This window comes from Lepidochelys kempii, chromosome 4 (genome assembly GCF_965140265.1).
Source record: "Lepidochelys kempii isolate rLepKem1 chromosome 4, rLepKem1.hap2, whole genome shotgun sequence".
Lineage (NCBI taxonomy): Eukaryota > Metazoa > Chordata > Testudines > Cheloniidae > Lepidochelys > Lepidochelys kempii.
In genome coordinates this window covers 15,180,324-15,201,376 of record NC_133259.1, presented here as the reverse complement: position 1 = coordinate 15,201,376, position 21,053 = coordinate 15,180,324, and the positions used below count along the sequence as shown (strand labels likewise).

Sequence of the window (21,053 nt, the reverse complement as noted above, 5' to 3'; positions counted from 1 at the left end):
GTTCTGATGCGTCTTGCTGTGTTCTGCAAAGCTGTCTTTGCATAAATATTTACATAATTTTCTCCAAACATCGGTGTAAGCAGTTGTTTGTAACACTTTTCCTCCCATGTGTAATGTTCGGTTTTTCTTCCCCGATCCTCAGAAAGCAGTGTTGACTTTATGTTACAGTGTGTCTCACTCTGAATCAGGTTAAATAAACACTGGTAAATTTTTAACCAATATACTCAAAAGTAGAGCAAAGGTTCACATCCGGCTTTTTGATAACAGTAACATGGGCCTGATCCTCCTTCTGTTGAGGTCAATGACAAAACCGCCAATGAATTCAGCGGATGCAAAATCAGGGACTGCTTTGTATTTGAGCCCACCTCTGTTTCCTTTTTCAGATCCCTCTTCCTTGATTTCAGGAACGCATTGCCTTTTTTATGAAATAGATCATTCCTCTGGCTATAGGGAGTTAATGTCTATTGTCCAAGGTTTGCCACCTGGCATAGCCAACTGTCTGCTGGGGAAGTCAGAAATGGTCATCACAACAATATTGTCACAGTTAAAACAATTTTTTTTTACGGCTGGATTGTCCCTTCACAATTTGCTCTGGGTCATGAGTGGTCCCAGGAGCAGCAGACCAGGGAGGGAGTTGATATTCTCAGAGTCACAGTTCCTTCCCTGGATCTGCCAATGGGCACAGGTCAGAAGCAAGTTACCTCCTGCTCTGTGCTAGCCAGCACCAGTGTCGGCACCTTGGCTCTTTCCTTTCTCCGCCTCTGCCCAAACACTCCCACCTCAGCTGAGCAGAATGGAGAGTAGCAGTCCCACTGAAGTGTCTTTCCCCCTCTGCTGTGAGCCATGACCTGCAATGCAGGTAGCCCGTGTAGGAAAACAAGTGGGGCCTTCTGCTTTCTTTTGCTTCTGTCTGATATTGTAAGGACCTATCATAATGTGGTCCTTGCCAATTTTGACCATCATGGTTCCATAAGGATACCATATGCGCCTAGCACAATATTAATGTGCTCAGAATTTTCAGATTTGCAGAGTCTCTGTTCGGGTGATTTCAGAAACTTCTCTAGTTGTCCAAAAATATTGCTAATATTTGCATTCTCTTGTGCATATCTTGCTTTTAGATAAGATCTCCCCCCCACACCTGCATTTTCAAGGAGTAGTACAGACTGCAACACACAATGGTACCACTTTAATTATTTCTGAAAGGAATGATTACTGAGGAATTTTGAGTTTGCATAAGGACTCAGATTTGTCTAGACAGATCATTTCCATCTGGATGATACGTGCAATGCACACAAATAATTATTTAAAAGTTCCTGTATTGCTTAACTCTACCCTCTTTATTTTTGGTTTGGTAAAGAATAGCTGTAGGCAACATCTATAACTGAAAAACAAAAGGTTTCTATTACTAATCATCCTGTCTGCTATTACACTTTTATAACTCATGCCATTTACTTAGTTTCTGTTCTCCCATTGCAGGAGATGAGACTCTGACTTTCATCATTGTTCCTCATATCCCATGATGGGACAAGAGGGGTATTTGGTACAAGGTGCCTGGAAACAGGTTCTGTTTTGGTCGCTAAAGGGGTCCTGTATGTGGCAGAACTGGTCTCTGGAACAGCTCTCCAATGCTCACCCCATATGCCCTGCAGCTTCTGTGTCTGGGGAAATAAGGGTGTGTGGCTCTGACTATACTTGCTTGCTAGAATGTCCCCTCAGGTACTGCTGCAGCTCACTGTGGTTTAGAGCAGCCCTAAGGCTCCTCTAACTTACATCCAGGGTTGAGCAGACCCCAGAAAGCCCCAGAATATGGGAAGGACCAAAAGTGTCGGAAAGCCCCCGGTCTCTCGCTCTATTCCCATACCAAACAGGGATCAGGAAGAATGGAGAATCTGGCCCTTGTATATATATAGTTAGTTACAATTATGATTTAATTCAGAAGCCAAATTTCCCTCAAAAAAACTTTTGCCTCTATTTACATATCCTACAGAGAGTGAGTTGTCTCACTGTTTACAGTCATCCTGGAAAACAAAGTGCAATCAACCAACCTTCCAACATCTTGGCTAGAATTTATATTCTATAATTAAACAGCAAAAAATTTGTTTTGCACTCGCTTGATTTTGGCTGACCATGTTAAACTCCCCTCTGTTGAGCCAACCTAGAAGCTGTGACAAAGGGGTGTCTTGCCTTGTTCAGTAGTGTCCTACTGAGCCATTTAAGGAGTTGTGTTGACATGTATCTAAGGATGCGTCCTTGCTTAGAGTTGGGACACATGAACACTCTCAGGATGTTAAAATGTAAGGGGCATTTCTAGTATTAGGGGTGAATATTTCTTTCCAGTTGCTTTTGTTTTGGGGTATGTCCACTTCAGTCTCTCACAGAGTGCTGTTTATCCAAAGGTCTGGCCAGTTATCACCACTCATCCTCTCTGGGCCAAAAGGAAAGTAGGCGTTTGAGATGGGCCATGGAGAATCAAAATTAGGGAACAGATTGTGTTGGGTGCTAATGGGGAAAGTTGGGGGGTATGGGGAGGGAGGTGGTGTATCTATCTGTGGTGTTAAATGTTGAGCAAGGAGAAAAGATATTTCAAATGGTACTATTTGCCACTTCCTGTGAGGTAAATTTTGATGCTGATCTTGTGATTGTTTGTGCATTAATCTTGTGATTGTTTATGCATTAATCTTCCGTCTGAAAGCTTTTGCTGCTGCTGCTGTTGGGTTATTTTTCTTAATGTCATTTTGAAAAGCCCCATTTTAAAAGAACATTGGTTTCCCTGTTCTCCTAGATCCAAACAACATCCACTGCACGCAGTAATAAAGATCTGTTATGAACACTTTTCTATTAGATTAATTTACCATAGACAAAATGTGATTCCTTTGCACTGAAGTAAAAAAATGACTGATCATTTCTTCCTTCGTTCAACAATTAATTTCATGTTTAAATTCATTAAACACGTGCCTAACTTTAAGCATGTGAACATCCCCATTGCCTTCAATGGAACTACTCATATGCTTAAAGTTAGGCATGTGGTTAAGTGTCTTGCTGAATCAGGGCCATACTCTATTAAGTGTACAGTGACAGTGATTAAATAGAGATGTTCAAATCTGTATTGTCAAACCCCGCTAGCTAACAGATATACTTTTTCTAAAGAAGGAAACGGCACTGTAGAATCGTTAATGAGACTGATAGTGCTGGAAGAGAGAAAAATGCTGCCTAAATTGCATGGAATGGTATGGTGTTCAAAGAGAGAAATTAATCTAACTTTGAAAGCATGAATTTATTTGTGAACTTCTAGGTAATTTCTAGAAGGGGGGGGCGGGAACTTTTTAATAAATTCTGGGAATTAAAAAAGAAGTTGCTGGTCATCGTGTGGGCTGTAAAAGGAACCAAAAGAATAAATAACCCTGTGCTTTTCTTGTGTACACAGTAAACAGCCATATGCTTGTCTTATGTACATAAGTCGTCATCTTTGTATCATCTAACCACTTCAACAAAACTTGTTTGACTCATCTGCAAAAGAATAAAGGAATTCCCACACTTGGAAACAAGAAAACAGCATGGGTTTAATAAATATTCACTTGGCAGGCAAGGTCAGTATAAAAATATGGATAGTCAAATGCATTTGAAATAAGGTTTCCTGACAGACTGGATAATATGACAGATATATTACAGGCCAGACCAAAATTCCTGGGCCTCCAGGCTGGGTTCTAGAGTACTAAAGACTAATTTTTCAGCATTATTTTGATGATAAGACTTGACACTCATTCTCTGGTACATCAAATGCTAGTTCATAATGCTGCTGGAAAGACAAAGGCCAGACTTGCCTCAGCATTTCTTAAATTTAATTGATTATAAAGCAACCATCTATACTTATCTAAAACTTGTCTTAGTTTTGTTGGTTATTTGATAAAGCACAGACTAGTCATTCCTTAATCCTTTTTAAAGTTCTTGTGTGTCTATGGGAAACGAGCAATATAGTTTATTTGCTCTTTGTCTGGCAAGCTCAAAAGCACTATAAAGTTCATGGGGTGGATCCTGAGGGAGAAGACTAAAGAGGGGGAAATCGCCATAAGGTTGCCTTCACGCAGTGCTGTCCTTACTGTTCAAGAGGAGGGGGGTTTACCATCTTCTGTGCAACAGGCTGCATATCTGGTCCTGCGATCTATACAGACCCTGCAAGATCCACCTCAATCCTGAGGGATCAGCAGTAAGCCTTGTCTGCCTCCATGCCAGGTGCGAGTCTCCAGTGGTCCTTCCCCACCATGGCTCCAGTGGGTATATTAACATTCCTGTGGAATTGTGTGTGTTTGTGTGCATCCCACTGGCCTTCTGTGCTGCCCCATTGGCTATTCATGGAAGATCCTTTGTCGGTCCAGTGCCAGCAGTGGGGACAGGTCAACTTGGGGAGGGATCACTCCTTGCCTGGATTCAGGGGGTCATGACTGGGCCAATTATCACTATCTTTTATTGTTTAATGAATGTGGGCTCTTATAGATTGCTAGTGGCTCTTGGACCTACTTCTGAAGTCAATGGCAGTTGTGCATGTTTATGGGAAGAGATTCTTGTGATACTAAGGCTCCATTCTATAATACTTGTGCAACCCAAACCCATTGAAAGTCAATGGCAGTTTAGGGTATACGAGTATGACAGGATTGGGCCCTGAGTGTGTGTGTGTGTGTGTATAATATATATATATAACTATCCATAAAGTTACATATATATAACTTTATAGATAGTTAAAGCTATTTTTCATTATTCCATTTTTTAATTCCTGTCCGATATAGGCACTTCATTCTGTACTGCTGCATTTGTTCTCAAGCCAAAAATAAACACACACACACGTAATAATGTCGGTACATATTTTTCCCCCATGGTAACAGGGCTAGTTTTGAGATTGATCTATGGCATATAATGACACACAAGGAATGGTGACAATAACCTGCAAAAGTCACTCTTTTAATAAGAAATGACATTTGTTAAAATGTCTGTAGTTCATAGTTTCTGTATTCCCTGATGCCGTCTTATTTGTTTGATCTCAAAAGAGTGAAATTGTGTTGTGATCCCCAGCAAAAATACAATTTAAAATTCTGTGTGAAGTCCCACTATTTTGACTATCAGTTCAGTGGGGGAAATGGTTGTGTTAGAAGTGTCAAGGAAATGATGGATGTTAAAGACATCCATTTTGCTAGCTTATGGTTGGTATGATTCTTTTCGTATTTTACCATGTATGAACAAGAAAGATGTTAATTAAAAGACCAGAGATTCAAGGAAGATAAAAATATCAATCCATAATACAGTATATTTATCTCAAATACATCTCAGTGACATTTATCTAAAGACTCATGTTGTCAGGATTCTCTTGAGTTATATCTCCATGTTTGCAAAAAGAAAAGGAGTACTTGTTGCACCTTAGAGACTAACCAATTTATTTGAGCATAAGCTTTCGTGAGCTACAGCTCACTTCATCGGGTGCATTCAATGGAAAATACAGTGGGGAGATTTATATACACACACAACATGAAACAATGGGTGTTACCATACACACTATAAGGAGAGTGATCACTTAAGATGAGCTAATACCACCAACACACAGCACAACGGAGATCCCATTGTGAAAGCATGCAGTAAGCAGCCCTTTCGTAATCGCCACATCTAGACTCGTGAGAGAGAAGTGTAAAAGATGAGGTTTTTCCTTTGAACATTTTTCAGGATTACAAACAATACACAATTGTTCTTGAACCGAAGATGCACAATGTTTCGCAGGCTAGGATGAAAGTCTATTTATCTTAAGGGAGGCCCTGTGGTACAACAGCTAGGACATTGGCCTGGTTGCCAGGAAACCTGGGCGGGAGATTGTATGCTGTGTCTATCGCGGCACCGCACACGCAAGTTCAGCCTAGGTGGAGGCAGGGCGTTAAGATACTTTTTGGCTTTGGCATTTCGGGTTGATCTGGGGCTGAACATTCCAGGAACCCTGCCTGGGCTCTCTGTGGACAGGTCTGCAACCTGAAACAGCCACAGCAGGGCTTGCAAGGGGTCTAACAAAGGGCACTCTCTGCTAAGAACATAGCCAGCTATGAGGTTTCTATAGCCCTTGTATAGCAGGGGCAGTAGCAGAGGGAATAATTCCTATCCTGGTTCTATTCCTGGCTCTGCCCCGATCTACTGGGTCATTTAGGATAATTTAACTGCCCCGTGCTTCAGTTTCTCCATCTGTAAAATGAGCATAACAATACCCATCTCTCTTTGTAAAGTGCTTTGAGACCTACAGCTGAAAAGTGCTATATAAGAGCTAAATAGTACTAAAAGCAAATTATGGGTTAAAATCTGCCATCATTTAGACCTCCAGAGTTCCATTGAAGGCAATGGTGTTACAGGGGTTTAAATGAAACCAGAATTTCCACCAATGGTTCTTAATCAAAGAGAATCTTCTGAGTTTTAAAGGATGGAAAGTATAAAACACCAAAGGGCCAAGTTACACGTGAAGATGGATTATAATGGGGAAATTAGGTGGGATTACTAATTCTGGACTAGTAATTGTAGCCTAAAGACAAATGAAAGCCTCCTGAAAACCCAAATGGAACCAATATCATAGAAACGGAAACAAAAGGGTCAGGGTTAGAAATCCAAGCATCAAACATTTTAAGTGTAAAAATGTTTTAGGATCTTGGGAACAAATGGAGCTTTTAGATTGCCAGTAATGTCATATCTATATATATATTTCCCAGTATGTACAAAGGTTCCATACAAATTCAATTTCACAATAGCCACAAGGCAGTACAGCCTAGTGCTCATCAAAGACAGAGGTTTATGCACAAATGACTTATTTGACAATAGGTGGAAACAAAATTAGTGTGGTAAATTGCTCCCAAATAACATCTGACGTTCTCCAGCAGGCCATTCATTTCAGAACAATTGTCAGGTGGTTAAAATCATTGGGCTTTGGTCTTCCATCATATATTACCATTGAGGTGTACAATATTCCTCTACAGCTGCATGGTATAGCTTATTGACTGAATATTCTTGTATATGGAATTTAAACTGAAGACAGGATTTTGTTCAGTTTATTAAACAGGTATAGCAAATATGATATTAAAAGTCAGTATTATAGTGTCCACGCTTTTTGGGGAAACCATCGTTTAATATTTTAAGAGGGAATGCTCATTTTGGGCCTCATCCAAGGACCACTGAGGTGAATGAGTTTAGGATCAGCCCCTTTACGTCTACACTAGGGCTACATTTAATGTAGTAAACCCGTACAACTTCATTGACGTCAGCAGCATTACATCTGCATGCACAATGGTTGAATTTGGCCTTAAAAAAAGTCTGTTAAAATGAATTTGGAGATGCATTAAGGCAGTGGTGTTCCCGAGAAAATGAAAGCTGTAATTTTGACCCCTTAGGCTTAGTGATCATAAGGGGCTGTGGCTGAATCTCACAAAAATGAAACAAAGAATTAGTGGTTAGATTAATCTATTTTTAATTTTACAATAACTTTAATTTACACAATACTACTTGTGAGTTGGTATTGTCATAGGCACAGAATTTTCCATCCAGTAACTCACATGTAATGTATGCATGCTAGCCTTTAGATAATATTTTAGGACTATTAATCATGTTTGCACTTCTGTAAAACTCTGAAATCCCAGATGGAAAAATCTAAAAGGTAATATTCTTGTGGTACAAAACAACGCTTTTTACAATACCTCACGTTTGCAGTGAATCCTTTAGCTTATGGTCCAAAACAAATGTTTGTTCCATATTTAGCTGTGCAAGGTCCATCTACGGTACCTTATCACATTTTGGTGGTTACAGTTTGCAGAGTACCAAGGAAACAGTTTTGATCTACTCTAGCTAATGTGTAGTTGAAATAATAAAATAATTAAAAATTGTCTACAGAAAATTCACAAACATGACACGGAAGTTGTTGGAACAGTAGTAGAGAGAGAGAGAGAGAGTGTGAGAGTGTGTGGGTGTATTCTAAATCTACAAAAGTGACTAGCGATTTAGAGATGAGCCATCAATTTTTGGTTGAATCCTGGTTTTCAGGATATGCCGAACACCCACCCTCTTAATATTGGGCCTCCTTAAGATGTCTTAAATTGTGCACCCAACTATGGAGACACCAATCCATAAAAAGTTGGAATTCCAGTCTTCCATTAGTTAAATCTGATCTTGGCAGTTGGCATACATCTGCTGTGATACGTTATTTAAAGTCATGAGTCTTCTTGCTGAATAGGCTTAGATCCTGTGCTGCCAGGACATCATCCCTTCCCTGAATGTAAAGGACTTAATAGTCTCTGGGACCAAATTTCTACCCTCTAAAAGGCAACACTATTTTAAAATGCCTGAAAAAACAAGGTTTTCTTTAAATTAGGGGTTTCATAATTAGCATGGGTTTAAAAAATTTCCATAATATAACTAGCATTACCCTCTCCTGCAATTTTAGCATGGGTCTCACGGTAGTCTCATGCTGTTCTCTCTTTTAGTCATTGTAGAACATGAGAATCTTACTGTTCATATTTGAAAAATAAGTTCCCGAGCCTCATGGCTCCAGAGAAGAACTTGAAAATGTGAATCCTACAGGCTCCGAAGTCAAAAAGAAAAGAAAAAGAAAATCAGGTTTCTTTTTTAAAAACTCCATGATATTTTCATGCTTGGGCTTGTCAGCATGGAATTGCACTGACAGCAGAGTGAAAACCCCAGATCTTTTCTGTTCAGAGCCACTTACAAATTGCAGTTCCCATTACAGTTAAGCTCTGCTTTTAGGCCTGGGTCTTGCAAGGTACTGACCACACTAGGACCTGCCCTCCCCAGCTACTTAAGCACTCCCTTGCTTTAGTTTGAGCACTGTTTTAAATGCTTTGCAGGATCAGGGCCACAGGACTCAGCACCCAGCAGGATGGAGCCCTGAAAAAATGTTCTCTTGGGGGTGGGGAAAAAATGACTTTTGTCAGGCTTCTGCTTTACTTATGGCACAGATTTAAAGAGAAAACCAAACCCCTGACTCTGGGCTTGTGGGAGGTCAAATTTCAGCCTGATGCTGAATGATAAAAGCAGAGTCATACTTTTTTTTTTTCTTCAGCCCGTGGTTTTATATTTTTTGAAATCTGGCAACTGAATCAAAGCCAGGCGCCTCGGGGATGGTCCTGGAATGACTCCCTTGTAAGTACATGTGTGTGCGAGAGGCTCAGTCGCTCCCTATCCCCACCCCTTTCAAAGAGACACCCCAGGAGGGGCTGGCTGCTTTTTTGTTTGTTCGGTTGGTTTTCTCTTCCTTTCTTCCGAGGTGATCGGTGCCCCGGGGAGGGGGGAGGTCCGCGAGCGAACGGAACCAGCGCTAGGGCACATGAGTCACATCCTGAGGAGGCCACAAAAGGCGGCTCCTGGCCAACAACCCACCCCCGAAAAGTTTCAGCGCGGTTTGTTGTGGGGTGGCGCTTCGCTTTGACTCCGGCGTGGGGTCGCCATTGCGGGAGCGTGTGGCCAGGAACCTCGCCAGCCCCGCGCCAGCGAGGGAAGAGGAGGAGCGCAGCAGCTGCCAGCCAGCGCCCCTCGCCTCGGGGCCGGGGTAGGGGGACGAGGACCCAGAGGGATCCTGCCTCCTCCGGGATCCGCCAGGAGTCTTCCGCAACTCCCTTTGTCCTCCGAGCGCCCCGCGCTGCCCGCAGCCGCCGGACCCAGCTTCTCTGCTCGTTGCAGGGGCAGGCTGCGGAGAGGAGCGGGGCGATGGTGCCGAGCGGGGACAGGATGCGGCCCCGCCGGGCGGCCCCGCGGCTGCTCTGGCTGCTGCTGCTGCTGCCGGCGGTTCGAGCCCAGGACGAGCCTTCCTGCCACGGAGCCTTTGACTTGTACTTCGTGCTGGACAAGTGAGTGGGGCCGGGGGGGGGGGGGCGGGCAGGCGGGCTCCCCCCACCCCCAAGGGCACGGGGCCTGGGGAGAGGGCGTGGGGGGTGTCTCTGCGTGGGGGTGTAAGTGGGTGTGTGTGTGTCTGTCTCTGCGTGGGGGTGTAAGTGGGGGGGTGTAAGTGGGGGTGTAAGTGGGGGGTGTGTTTGTGTCTCTCTCTGCGTGGGGGTGTAAGTGTGTGTGTGTCTCTCTCTGCGTGGGGGTGTAAGTGGGGGGGTGTCTCTGCGTGGGGGTGTAAGTGGGGGGTGTCTCTGCGTGGGGGTGTAAGTGGGGTGTGTGTTTGTGTCTCTCTCTGCGTGGGGGTGTAAGTGTGTGTGTCTCTCTCTGCGTGGGGGTGTAAGTGGGGGGTGTCTCTGCGTGGGGGTGTAAGTGGGGGGTGTGTTTGTGTCTCTCTCTGCGTGGGGGTGTAAGTGGGGGTGTAGGTGTGTGTCTCTCTCTGCGTGGGGGTGTAAGTGGGGGTGTAGGTGTGTATGGGGAGGGTGTGTGTCTGCATGGGGGTGTAAGTGGGGGTGTGTGTGTCTCTCTCTGCGTGGGGGTGTAGGTGTGTATGGGGAGGGTGTGTGTCTGCGTGGGGGTGTAGGGGTGTGTGTGTGTCTCTCTTTCGATGGGGGTTCTGGGACAAATTGCACAGTGCGGGTACTGAGAGCCACTGAACCAATCGGTAAATCCTGGGTATGATGAAACCACTTCAAGGCAGGGGGTGCTGCCTGACCCCCGGTACCCCTAATTCCAGCACCTAGGGGTGTAGTAGAGGTGTGTGTGTGTCTGCATGGGGGTGTAGTTGGTGTGTATGTAGGTAGGGTGTGGGTGTCTGTGTGGGGTGTAGTTGGAAGGCTTGTAGCTCCATGGGGTGTGTGTCTCTATATGAGGATGTGGGTTGTGTGTGTCTCTGTATGGGGGTGTAATTGGGGCATGTCTCTCTGTATGGGGGTGTAGTGGGAGTCTCCCTTTGTAGGGAGTGTTGTGTGAGTATAGGTGGGGTGAGGATGTGGGGGTAGGCTTTGTGCGTGTGGAGAACAGATGGGATGGTCGGGTTGTATCTCTGTGGAGTATAGGCGGTCGGTGGAAGTCTCTGTTCGGGGTTTGGATGTGTGTGTCTGTCTGGGGTGTGAGTATCTGTATGGGGGTGTAGTTGGGGTGTGCGTATAGAGGTTGGGTTTGCCTCTGTGTGTGGAGTATAGGTGGGATGTTGGGGTTGTATTTGTGTGCGGAGTGTAAGCGGGGTTTGTGTGTATGTATCTGCGTGGGATTGTGTTGGTAGGCAGGGGTTGTGTCTGTGGGTTGTAGGTGAGATGTGTGAGTGGCATTGTATCTCTGTGTGTGGGTGAACAGGTGTGTGGTGAGGTTACGTTCTATATCGTGTGTCAGTGGGTTATAGCAAAATGTGGTGAACAGTGGAAGAGGGGTTATGTGTTTAGTTCTCTTGAGATTACCACAGGGTGTATGGGGAAGTGACTGTAGATGGTTAATTCATTCAGTTTGGCATTGTCTTTGGGGGTGTGAATTTCCCTGTGCTGGAAGGCGGTGAGGATATCTGCCTTATGGCCTTCTGTGAAAGAGAGGAGGATTCTCTTTTGCCAAGAGCAGTCTGAGCTCTTACTGGAAAATAGCTATCTGTAGAGCTGGTCAAAGAATGGAATGTCTGTTCCATGGAAAATTCTGATATTCCGAAATTTGTTTTCAGTCCAAACTAGAACAAAAAGCCAAAATTTCCCACAGAACGAAAATTCTGCAAAAATTTGATTCAGAGCCATTGAAATGTTCCATTTCAATCATGTCAAAATACCTTGTTTTGTAAAGTAAACCTTTTTTGTTTCAATAATGGCAAAACATTACAATATAACACAATATTAAATACCACCCACAAATGTAATATTAAGTTAATATTTTAATACCATATAAAAGCATCTATGTTTGAAGATCATGGTTTGAAAGTAAACACAAAACAGATGGAAATTATTCAAGTAGAGAAAGAAGACGAATTCCTGTTGAATGAAGTTTCAGGAGAGAAGCTGAATCATAAGAAAGAATTTGTCTACTTGGGGGAAGTACACTTGGTGCCATCGGAGAGAGATCTGGAGAACTGAAAAGAAGAATCCAGTGTGCATGGGCAGCAGTGAAAAAGGAGGCAGGAATACTGTAGAACTGACAACTAAGTAAAAAACGACAGAAAAGCATATGCCACATGTGTTTGGTTGGGAAATGATGGGCCTTACAGAAATGGAAGATAAGAAGATACAGGTAGTAGAAAATAATGTACTGAGGAGAATGGCGGGCACGTGGAGGGTAGATGGAGTGTGCATGGAAGAAATGAGAGGGAAGATGCACTTGGGATTCTCCGTGATCAATAGGCTGGAGAGTGCAAGGCTGAGGTGGGCTGGACATGTGATAAGAATGGGAGAACGAGGACCAGCAAACAGAGCGTGGGAGGATGAAGACCGCAAGAAAGGATGTGGAAGACCAAGGATGGGACGGAAAGACTCTGTCAAGAGAAGTTTGAAGAGAAAAGGACTGGAACTCCAAGACCTATGAATTTGTGCCAGGGACTGGAGGGAGTGGCAAAGAATCATGAGCTCCTCTGACCTTCTGAACCTGGGAAAAGGAGCTGAGATGTGTGAGAGAAGTGAAGTGATAACAGCATAAAAGAAATGAATTGAAACAATAAAGTTAAAATGGAACATTTTTACTGTATTGAAACATCTCAACATTGTAAGTTCTCTGGGGCAGGGACAAGTCTTTTTGTTCTGTGTTTGTCCAGCGCCCAGCACAAGGGGCCAGGTCCATCACTAAGGCCCCTAAGTGCTATAGTAACATAACTAATGATGATTATCGAAACAAAATGAGAAAATAAAAGTGAATCATTTCAACTTTTCCCATTGAAAATTTAATTATAACTGACACATTCCCACAAAATGTTTTTTATTTTTGACTGACTGCGTTTTCTGACCGACAACTGTGCCGTAAACTTTTTTTTTGTTTTTTTTGGACCAGATCTAGTTATCTGCATCTCCTGCCATCCCCTTTTTTGGGGGATAAAGTTTGTTCATAGTGTGCCACAGGCAAAATCGTAAGGTAGAAAGGCGAGATGCAGGCCCTCAATTTGCAAGAGTGAACATCTCTGTTTTAATCTGTGGACCTGGGCATCCCAGAGAAGCACATTCTAACAAAACTGATGTGCAGTTTCCCATATTGTGCTGTATGCTAAATGCATTATACTATGCAGTAGATTGACAGATTATCACAGGAAGATGATGTGGCAGAACCCCCATGAACCTGCTGGAGATCATTTGAAATAATGTAGTAATGTATTATGGCAATAGCTATTCCTGCCCCCTTCCCCTGAAAAAATTAAATGGATGGAAGTATTTAAGTTGTAATCTTTGTCTACTTTCCCTGAGCTAAAACATACTAACCTGTTTTTTTGTTTTCTTTTCAGATCTGGGAGTGTAGCACAGAACTGGATTGAGATCTATGATTTTGTAAAACAACTCACAGACAGATTTGTGAGGTATGTTTTCCCTTTGGTAGCTTCTGCTTTTAATTGATACTGGGGTATGTTACAAAACAAATCTTTCTGGAAGGTTATCAGCTGTAAACCCTTCATAAGCATATAAAGCATTTGAACTCTAATGTTCAGATAAACTGGACAATAAACTCTCACTTTATGATGTCACCATGTTTGGATCTTAGTAAAATGTTAATCTGCAAACATCTTTAAATATTGGATTCTTAATTTGTTGTTATATCTGATTTGATTATTTTTTTTAACATTGCTTCTCCCATAAACAACATCAGTGGATTCTGATATATTGTTTTTTTGTGTCGATTGTTTAGTGTTACCCTAAGTTTTAGAGGTCACGATAAAGATATCAGGAAATTTAAAGTGAATATGTGATCCAGCCTAAAAGTAAGGGAAAGCTTTTGCTTCTCAAGTGCAGGCATATGTTTAAAGTTTGCGCCAGTTTAATATATGCATTGTATATATGCAACAAACTTTACTGATAAATAGCAATTCTTCTCCTCCGACAAATGTTGCTGTTACAAACTGGCTTGTTATATTTAAATTAAGAATTGATGTAATGAAACACCTTCCTTTAAAAAAAAAAAACAACCTCACGGATACAGGATGTTATGGGGATTAATTTTTTCTAGTGGAAAATGAAATATAGTAGTCAATTGTAAGCTTGGCCAGCTAAAGAAGAGGATGTGAATAAGGGTTGCGTAGTTAAATATTGCTTCCATCCATCTTGCTAAGGTCAAGTTTTATGTAAAAGAAGCCTGGGTGACAAAGTTGAAAGTCATTCTGGAAGTTTAAAAAAGAAAGAGAGGCCTTGGCCATTCTTCCTTTCAGTTAGAGGTGGAAAAAAGGGGGGGGGGTGTTCATTACAAAGCCACTGGTGCATCCTCTTCTGCAGCCAAGTGACACTCCCTTTTGCAACAGCTGGATTAGAATGTGGTCTGGCTGGATCAGCTGAAGAACACAGAATATATGAGCCTGATATTCTAAATGATTTACACTCCTATTAAGGTTTCAGAGTAGCAGCCATGTTAGTCTTACCACAAGTACTCCTTTTCTTTTTACTCCTATTAAGGCTCTTTTACGCTGTCTGAGTAGTGTAGAGCAGTGGTTCTCAAAGCCGGTCCGGTCCGCCGGTTCTCAGAAAAAGCCCCTGGCGGGCCAGACCGGTTTGTTTACCTGCCACGTCCGCAGGTTTGGCTGATTGCGGTGCCCGCTGGCTGTGGTTCGCCTCTCCAGGCCAATGGGGGCTGCGGGAAGGGCGGCCAGCACGTCCCTGGGCCTGTGTCGCTTCCCGCAGCCCCCATTGGCCTGGAGCAGCGAACCGCGGCTAGTGGGAGCCGCGATTGGCCGAACCTGCGGACGTGGCAGGTAAACAAAATGGTCCAGCCCACCAGGGGCTTTCCCCTGAACAAGCAGCAGGCCGGCTTTGAGAACCACTGGTGTATAGTGCCCTTATTATACATGACAATCAGACCATCTCCCCCCCCCGCCCCCCCCTTTTTTTAAATTAAAATGTTAGTTGTGGAAAGAACAACAGAGAATTGTTTAGTAGTTGTCTGAGGCTGTTCAGTTCAGCATGCAGTGAAAACACTGAACAGGGTCATTCTGAAAATTAGATGATACCAACGTGAGCTGTCTTCCATTTTGATTGGTTGGCAGGATGTAGGCCTGCAGCAGTAATATCACTCATTTATTTCCTGTGTTACATGCCTATGACTGTGTATGTCTGTAGGTCTATTGCTCCCACACATCACTCTAGAGTCTGAAGGCTTGGATAGTGAAATGAAATAAAGGATGCTTGCTGAAGAGGATATTTTATGTGTTTCTTAATGACCAATTCAAATAGTCAAATCCATTCATAACTTTGAGGTAACTCAAAGGACTCACATCTCAAATGAAAAGATCCCTCTTCTGATCTTCATTATCTGCTTATGTTATCCGAAGTGTTTCAGACTGGAAGCGTTGTATTGTCTGTTTGACAACTACTTGTGACAACTAAATGGACTTAAGGGCCTGAGTCTGCTGTCTTTTCTCAGGAAAACGCCAGTGGAAGGACTAGGCCAGTGCCTTAAATCAAAGTAACACGTAACAGATCTGTCACTTATTCACATTATAATTTCTCTGATACTTATGATAAAACAGAATTTTTTAAAAATTAGTAACACACATGAACTAAAATATAATCAAATTATACTGATGTTTATCCTTATTAATGTTAACCTAATACATTCGCATAGCCTCACAAATATTATGAATCTTATAACAATTTTCAATGTATATTTCTCTGATACATTTATAAATTAAAATGTTACAGTTTCAAAAAGGAGAGGTGAGATGCTGTTAGAACCCATTTTACAAATGTCACTGTCTTGGCCATCAAAAGCATCAATCAGTCTTAGGGAGGGACCAGTCTTCAGCTGATGTCTGTTGTATAATTCCTCTTAACATTAGTGGGAGCTAAGAATATACATCAAGGGAAAAGACTGATCCTTTATTAAATTCGTGTTTAGGTCATATTGCTGATTATCGCATACATTTGCCCAATAATCCTTTTGAGAGAATTGCTTTTAGCTATTACAAATATCTTTGAAGAACATTGGAACCTGCTCATTGAGAAACTGCAGATAATGAAACCTTGTTTTAAATGAAATAGCCAAATTCAGACCTGGAATAAGTGGATGCTGCTACTTTTAATATTACTAGTGTTGTGCCTTTTTACCTCAGGTATGAATTTGGTCCAAAAGTCTTAAATTGTGTCAGACCCAAACTTTTAAAATGTAAGCTCGCTTTTGCACAGGTCCATAAATGCCCATAACAACCAGTGCATGTGCATAAATTAGAATTGCACATGTGCAAAAATGTGTGTGTGCAAATCCTCAAGTTGCATACGCACTCATAGTTGGGTGAGTACAAAAATCTGCATGCACGCCTTAAAAATTTGAAGCCTCATTATACTGCAATATGCAAACTGCAGTTTGGTGCATGAATTTTTGAGGTTAAATACCTCAGTTTAACCAGTGTTTATCTACAGCCTATGATAAAGCAAGAAGGAAAACAATAATTTTTCTTCTGCATTTTGCAGAACACCAGTGGAAGAAAGGTATGAGGCAAGAAGTAAACAGTTCATGAATTCCCTTTTTCTTCTCCACCTTCTTAATTTGTAGTTTGAAAGTATATGCTTTGGAAATAAGATGATGAAACTAATGCTAATAAAGAGAGGCAAAAAAATGATGAATGGATATACTGTACAAGGCTCTCTTTTCATTTGTCTAAAATGTATGTATTTTTCTTTTCTTTAAAAGCCCCCGGATGAGATTATCCTTCATAGTGTTTTCCACCCAAGCGCAAGCCATTATGCCATTAACTGGAGACAGGTTAGTTCATTATTCCTTTTCTTTAGGGCTTTTACTAAATCAGATAATGTTAGCAAAATGATTGATACTTTCAAGAGGTAGCCAGTATGGAAATGTCAGAATCATAAGGCAACAGTTCATGTCTGTGTTTATTTTTGTGAACATTCCAATGGATGGTCCACTAGGTCGGAATGAGTCAAAGGATCTAGGTTCTTTGTCTCAACTCTGCCATTATCTTGATATGTGATCACAGGCAAGTCACCTCCCTGTGCATCAGTTTCTTCATTTGCAAAATGGAGATCATGATGCTTAATTCTTTTCAATGCCATATTCCTTCCTGAACACTGACCGTCATGACTGATACAGTAGTTCACACTATTTTGAATGCCTAGGCGGGATTTTGGCATCCCTCCACATAAGCACAAGTGCTGTTTCAGTGAGTCGATGTACTATGTTCTCAGTCATGTGAAGGAGTTAAAACATATTTTTCTATGAAAATAAGTTCTAGAAAGGAGAGTTCTCGAGGAGCACATTTTGTCGTTAGTGAGTGCCTCTTCCTTTCATTTCTGTCATCCCATATTTCCTGAGGCATCACTGCACGCAAATCGTGGACAAAAAAAATCACCCTTTTGTGATTCACTGGGGGTTGCGAAAGAAGATGAGGAAGATGGGTAGTAATAACAGGAACTGTACGTACATGACTGATTAGAGAGATTTTTAATGCAGATACACTTGAACAACTTTGATTCTAAATATTAAGGGGTCGACAGCTGAGAACAGCTCGGCATCTTTGACTCCCATTGGCTCCAGCAGAAGATGAGGGGCTCAGCACATTGCAGTATTTGGGACTTAGTACCATTTAGTGACACAGTATCTTTGATTTGTTATGAACTGTGCTTTGTTACTTGCTAATTCACAAATCTCAGTGAAGCACAATGAATTTCCAGTCATTCGTTCAAGTCAGTGAAGCTTTACTGTATTTTAATGAGCTGAGTGCTAATCCTTTACAAAGTGAAGTTCATACTGATTTTTACAACATATTTCAACTGTATTGACACACACGGTATGAACATACCATAGAAGTAAAAACCTGAAGTTAAAGTGAATTTTGTGTTGGTGAGAAGTGCCATACTGACAGCCCTGGAGACTAAAATCCTCTTTAGCCACAGAAGAGTATAATTTTATCAAAAACTGGTGGCTAGGAAAAGCACATGATACAGGCATCACAATATACTTTGTATACTCCTGTGGCTGACTGCGTGCTGGCAGATATAACTGTAGTTTCCATATACTAGCTTCTGCCAACTATAATTAGTGTTTGACTCAGACCTTTGGCCATATGTATGGTGTGATCCTGCTGTCTTCACCTAGGCAGAACTCCATTTGATGTTACTGAATACTTTCATGAGTGAGGACCACAGGATCAGGCCCACAGTCTTTATGTATGCTTTTATGGTACTTGCCAGCATGGGCTTCTCTCCGTATTCTGTTGCACATGCATATGATGAATACACGCAAGTCCCAACTCAGCAAAGCATTTCTACGTGTTTATCTTTACACTCATTTATTTTAGCATGGAAGGTCTACCAGAATGTAGCCAGCCAGAGCAGTATGTAGACTGTAGACTCTAGAAGGGAGTTTTGTGGGAAGTTTGCATTTATTATCTGAGCAAAGATGTGTAAAAAGCACATGTAGGTAGAGAGCTTCTCGTTAATTTATGTGATTCACCCTCCTCAGCTGATGTGCAGGGGTTATTCTAGGCTGTGCGTGGAGCACATTGTGCACAGATGTGGATTAAAACTTTACTGTTTTTGTCAAATGACACATTTGTTTTCCTTCAACAAGTATGTGTGCACTTCCTAATACACCTGTTGGATTACAGCAGTTTTGTGGCACAGCTGCATTTTGTTGGAGAAGACGTTGACAATCCCTCATACACATTTTTGGGTGATGTACTTATTGGGAATCAGAATGTACTCCCAAAGGCCTGTTGATGGTGATGTACTCAAGCTGTCCTGATTAATAATGTGAGATGCCAGCATGGGATGGTAAATAAATATGAAATTGGAACTGGCCTAAAAGAACTTGGAACCCCAATTCGAAAAACTTTAGAGATTTTTATGCAAACTCAGCTTCACAAATTAGAGTAATCCTCTGTCGAATTTAACTTGTGTGACCTGAGGCTCATGCAGCAGACAATTCCAGCCAACACTGACCTCTGCAGTATTAATTTCCCAGGACAAAGCCTTTTGCTAGCAAGAACTGGCATTCAGCAGTTTCTTCAGCATATTTTTTCAGATGTGCTCTCCATCGCTATCAAGCAACATTTTGTTCCATCTCTTTGGGCCTGTCAGAAATACAGTTGTTCACACTAATGCCAAGGACGTTGGTCTGTGCTACGTAGTCAGTCTGTTTCTTTTTATGTGACGTATCCTTGTAGGGGCTGCTGACACCATTTTCAGCATGATATCAAGGCAGGGTCAGATGACATGGTGTCAGAAACAGCATCAGTAGCTGTTGGGTTGTCTGGACTAGGGCTTCCAGTGTTGTCAGCACCTGTTCAGCTGATAAATACCATGTAATAATTCAGTCCACATGAAGAGTTGCATAGCTACACTAGACCAACGAAAGAGGGAAAGCCAAGGTGTGTGCTCAGCCAATGGCAGATGCTGGTGTGTTGTAGTTTATTTTACACTGGGGCTCAGCGCTCAGTACTATTGCATCATTGGACTGTCCAGACCAAATTCCGAATTGAGTTGTATACCACGCAGTCCCAGTGACCGCAGTGCTATCAGGGCAGAGTTTGGCTCCCATGTGAACAGTGTTCTTTAAGTTTTATGTAGGACCTGAGTCAGCCACCCTTACTCATGTTAAATAGCATGAGATAGACCTCATGAATAGACCTGTTGAAATAAATGGGCGTACTTCTGGGAGAGTACAATTCACCATGAGAAAGGGAAGCAGAACTGGGACCATAGAGAGGAAAGACGTGAGGTGAATGGCAGAACTCCCATTGAATTCAGTAGGGCCAGGATATCACGGATGGTCCTTGACCTGAGGAGTTTACAATCTAGGTTAGACAAGACATGATGGAAGACTTGTAAGAATGGTGTTATTTGCTTTATGCTGCTTGTGGAGGAATTATCTAAGTAATTATGAAGTGCAGAAGAAAGAACAGACAGGGTAGCTATTATAGATTAAATGTGCCTTTTCTAAAAGACAGAGGTGTGATGCAGCACATATGCTGAATTGAGAAGAGATGTTATATTTGTAATCATTCAGCCCAAACACAGACAGGCTGCAAGTTACAGACTGTAGGGAACGGATTAATTTCCGCCCCCCCCAAAAAACCCCCACCTTTTGTGTGTCTTAAATCATAAGAGAGGCCTGCAGAGCTCTATAATTCATTATTATGATTATTATTTATTTGTACAGCAGCAGGGCCTGGGGACCCCCACCAGCGATCCTAGCCCCATTATGGTAGGCACTGTACAAACACATAGACAGACACTCCCTGCCCTGAAGAATTTACAATCTGGTGGCTACAGCAACAGGTACAGAACTGGGGAGAGCCACAGAGTCCTGGATAATTCTGGGGGTACAGGAGTGGGGTGGGGGGGAAGGTGATGGTAGCATGAACTCCCTTGTTACAATGCCTGCTTTGGTACTGGAAGATAGATGGTGACTTGCTCCCTGCTGCTGCAGAAGTTACAATTTATGTTGCCAAAGATTTCACCAGTACCAACTGCAAAAAGAGGCCTGGAGGTGCCAGAGTGTCCTGTAAGGCCTGGTCATGAGACATACTGGATAAAACTGAGCTGATTGTACGAGAGCTATTTTTGCAATATGAAATCTGTTTCAGAAACTGGAACTTCAGTTGTTGTTTGTTTCTTGGCAAGCAGACATTAATGCCTGTGGACATGCTGCCACTCATTTCTGGCAAGCACTAAGTATGTGGTTTATAATCGGCATTCATACATAATCAGTTTCAAGTTGTTTCTATAGATGCTGAATGTAAAATATTTGGATCAAACAGATTGTGTTGCCTTACGTAACTTGTTCTCTTCCATCTATTTAACACAGAATCTCTTCCTTTGCAATTGCAACTGTCAATATGGATATCAGTTGCTGAATGCAAATTGAAATTTACATCTACATATTGTGCTTCTGGAGTAAAGCTTCTAAACATAGAGAAACTTAATCAGTGGAACAAATTACGTGGCATTGGCATTCGGGGCGAGTGGCGTTCCAATTCTTTTTTTCTTTGCCTGCCTTAA

The 21,053-nt window shown here is 42.2% G+C and overlaps 1 protein-coding gene across 2 annotated transcripts in view; it reads left to right on the top strand.

Moving 5' to 3' along the window:
• Nucleotides 1-9,152: 9,152 nt before the first annotated feature.
• The window catches only part of ANTXR2 (ANTXR cell adhesion molecule 2), a 172,451-nt gene continuing 160,550 nt past the window's right edge, over nucleotides 9,153-21,053 (top strand). For both annotated transcript variants that reach the window (XM_073340477.1, XM_073340476.1), the window contains exons 1-3: nucleotides 9,153-9,866; nucleotides 13,340-13,411; nucleotides 16,726-16,797. In XM_073340477.1, coding sequence (XP_073196578.1) covers nucleotides 9,727-9,866; nucleotides 13,340-13,411; nucleotides 16,726-16,797 — 284 coding nt within the window. In that variant the 5' untranslated portion in view covers nucleotides 9,153-9,726. The remainder of the gene's footprint in view (nucleotides 9,867-13,339; nucleotides 13,412-16,725; nucleotides 16,798-21,053) is intronic.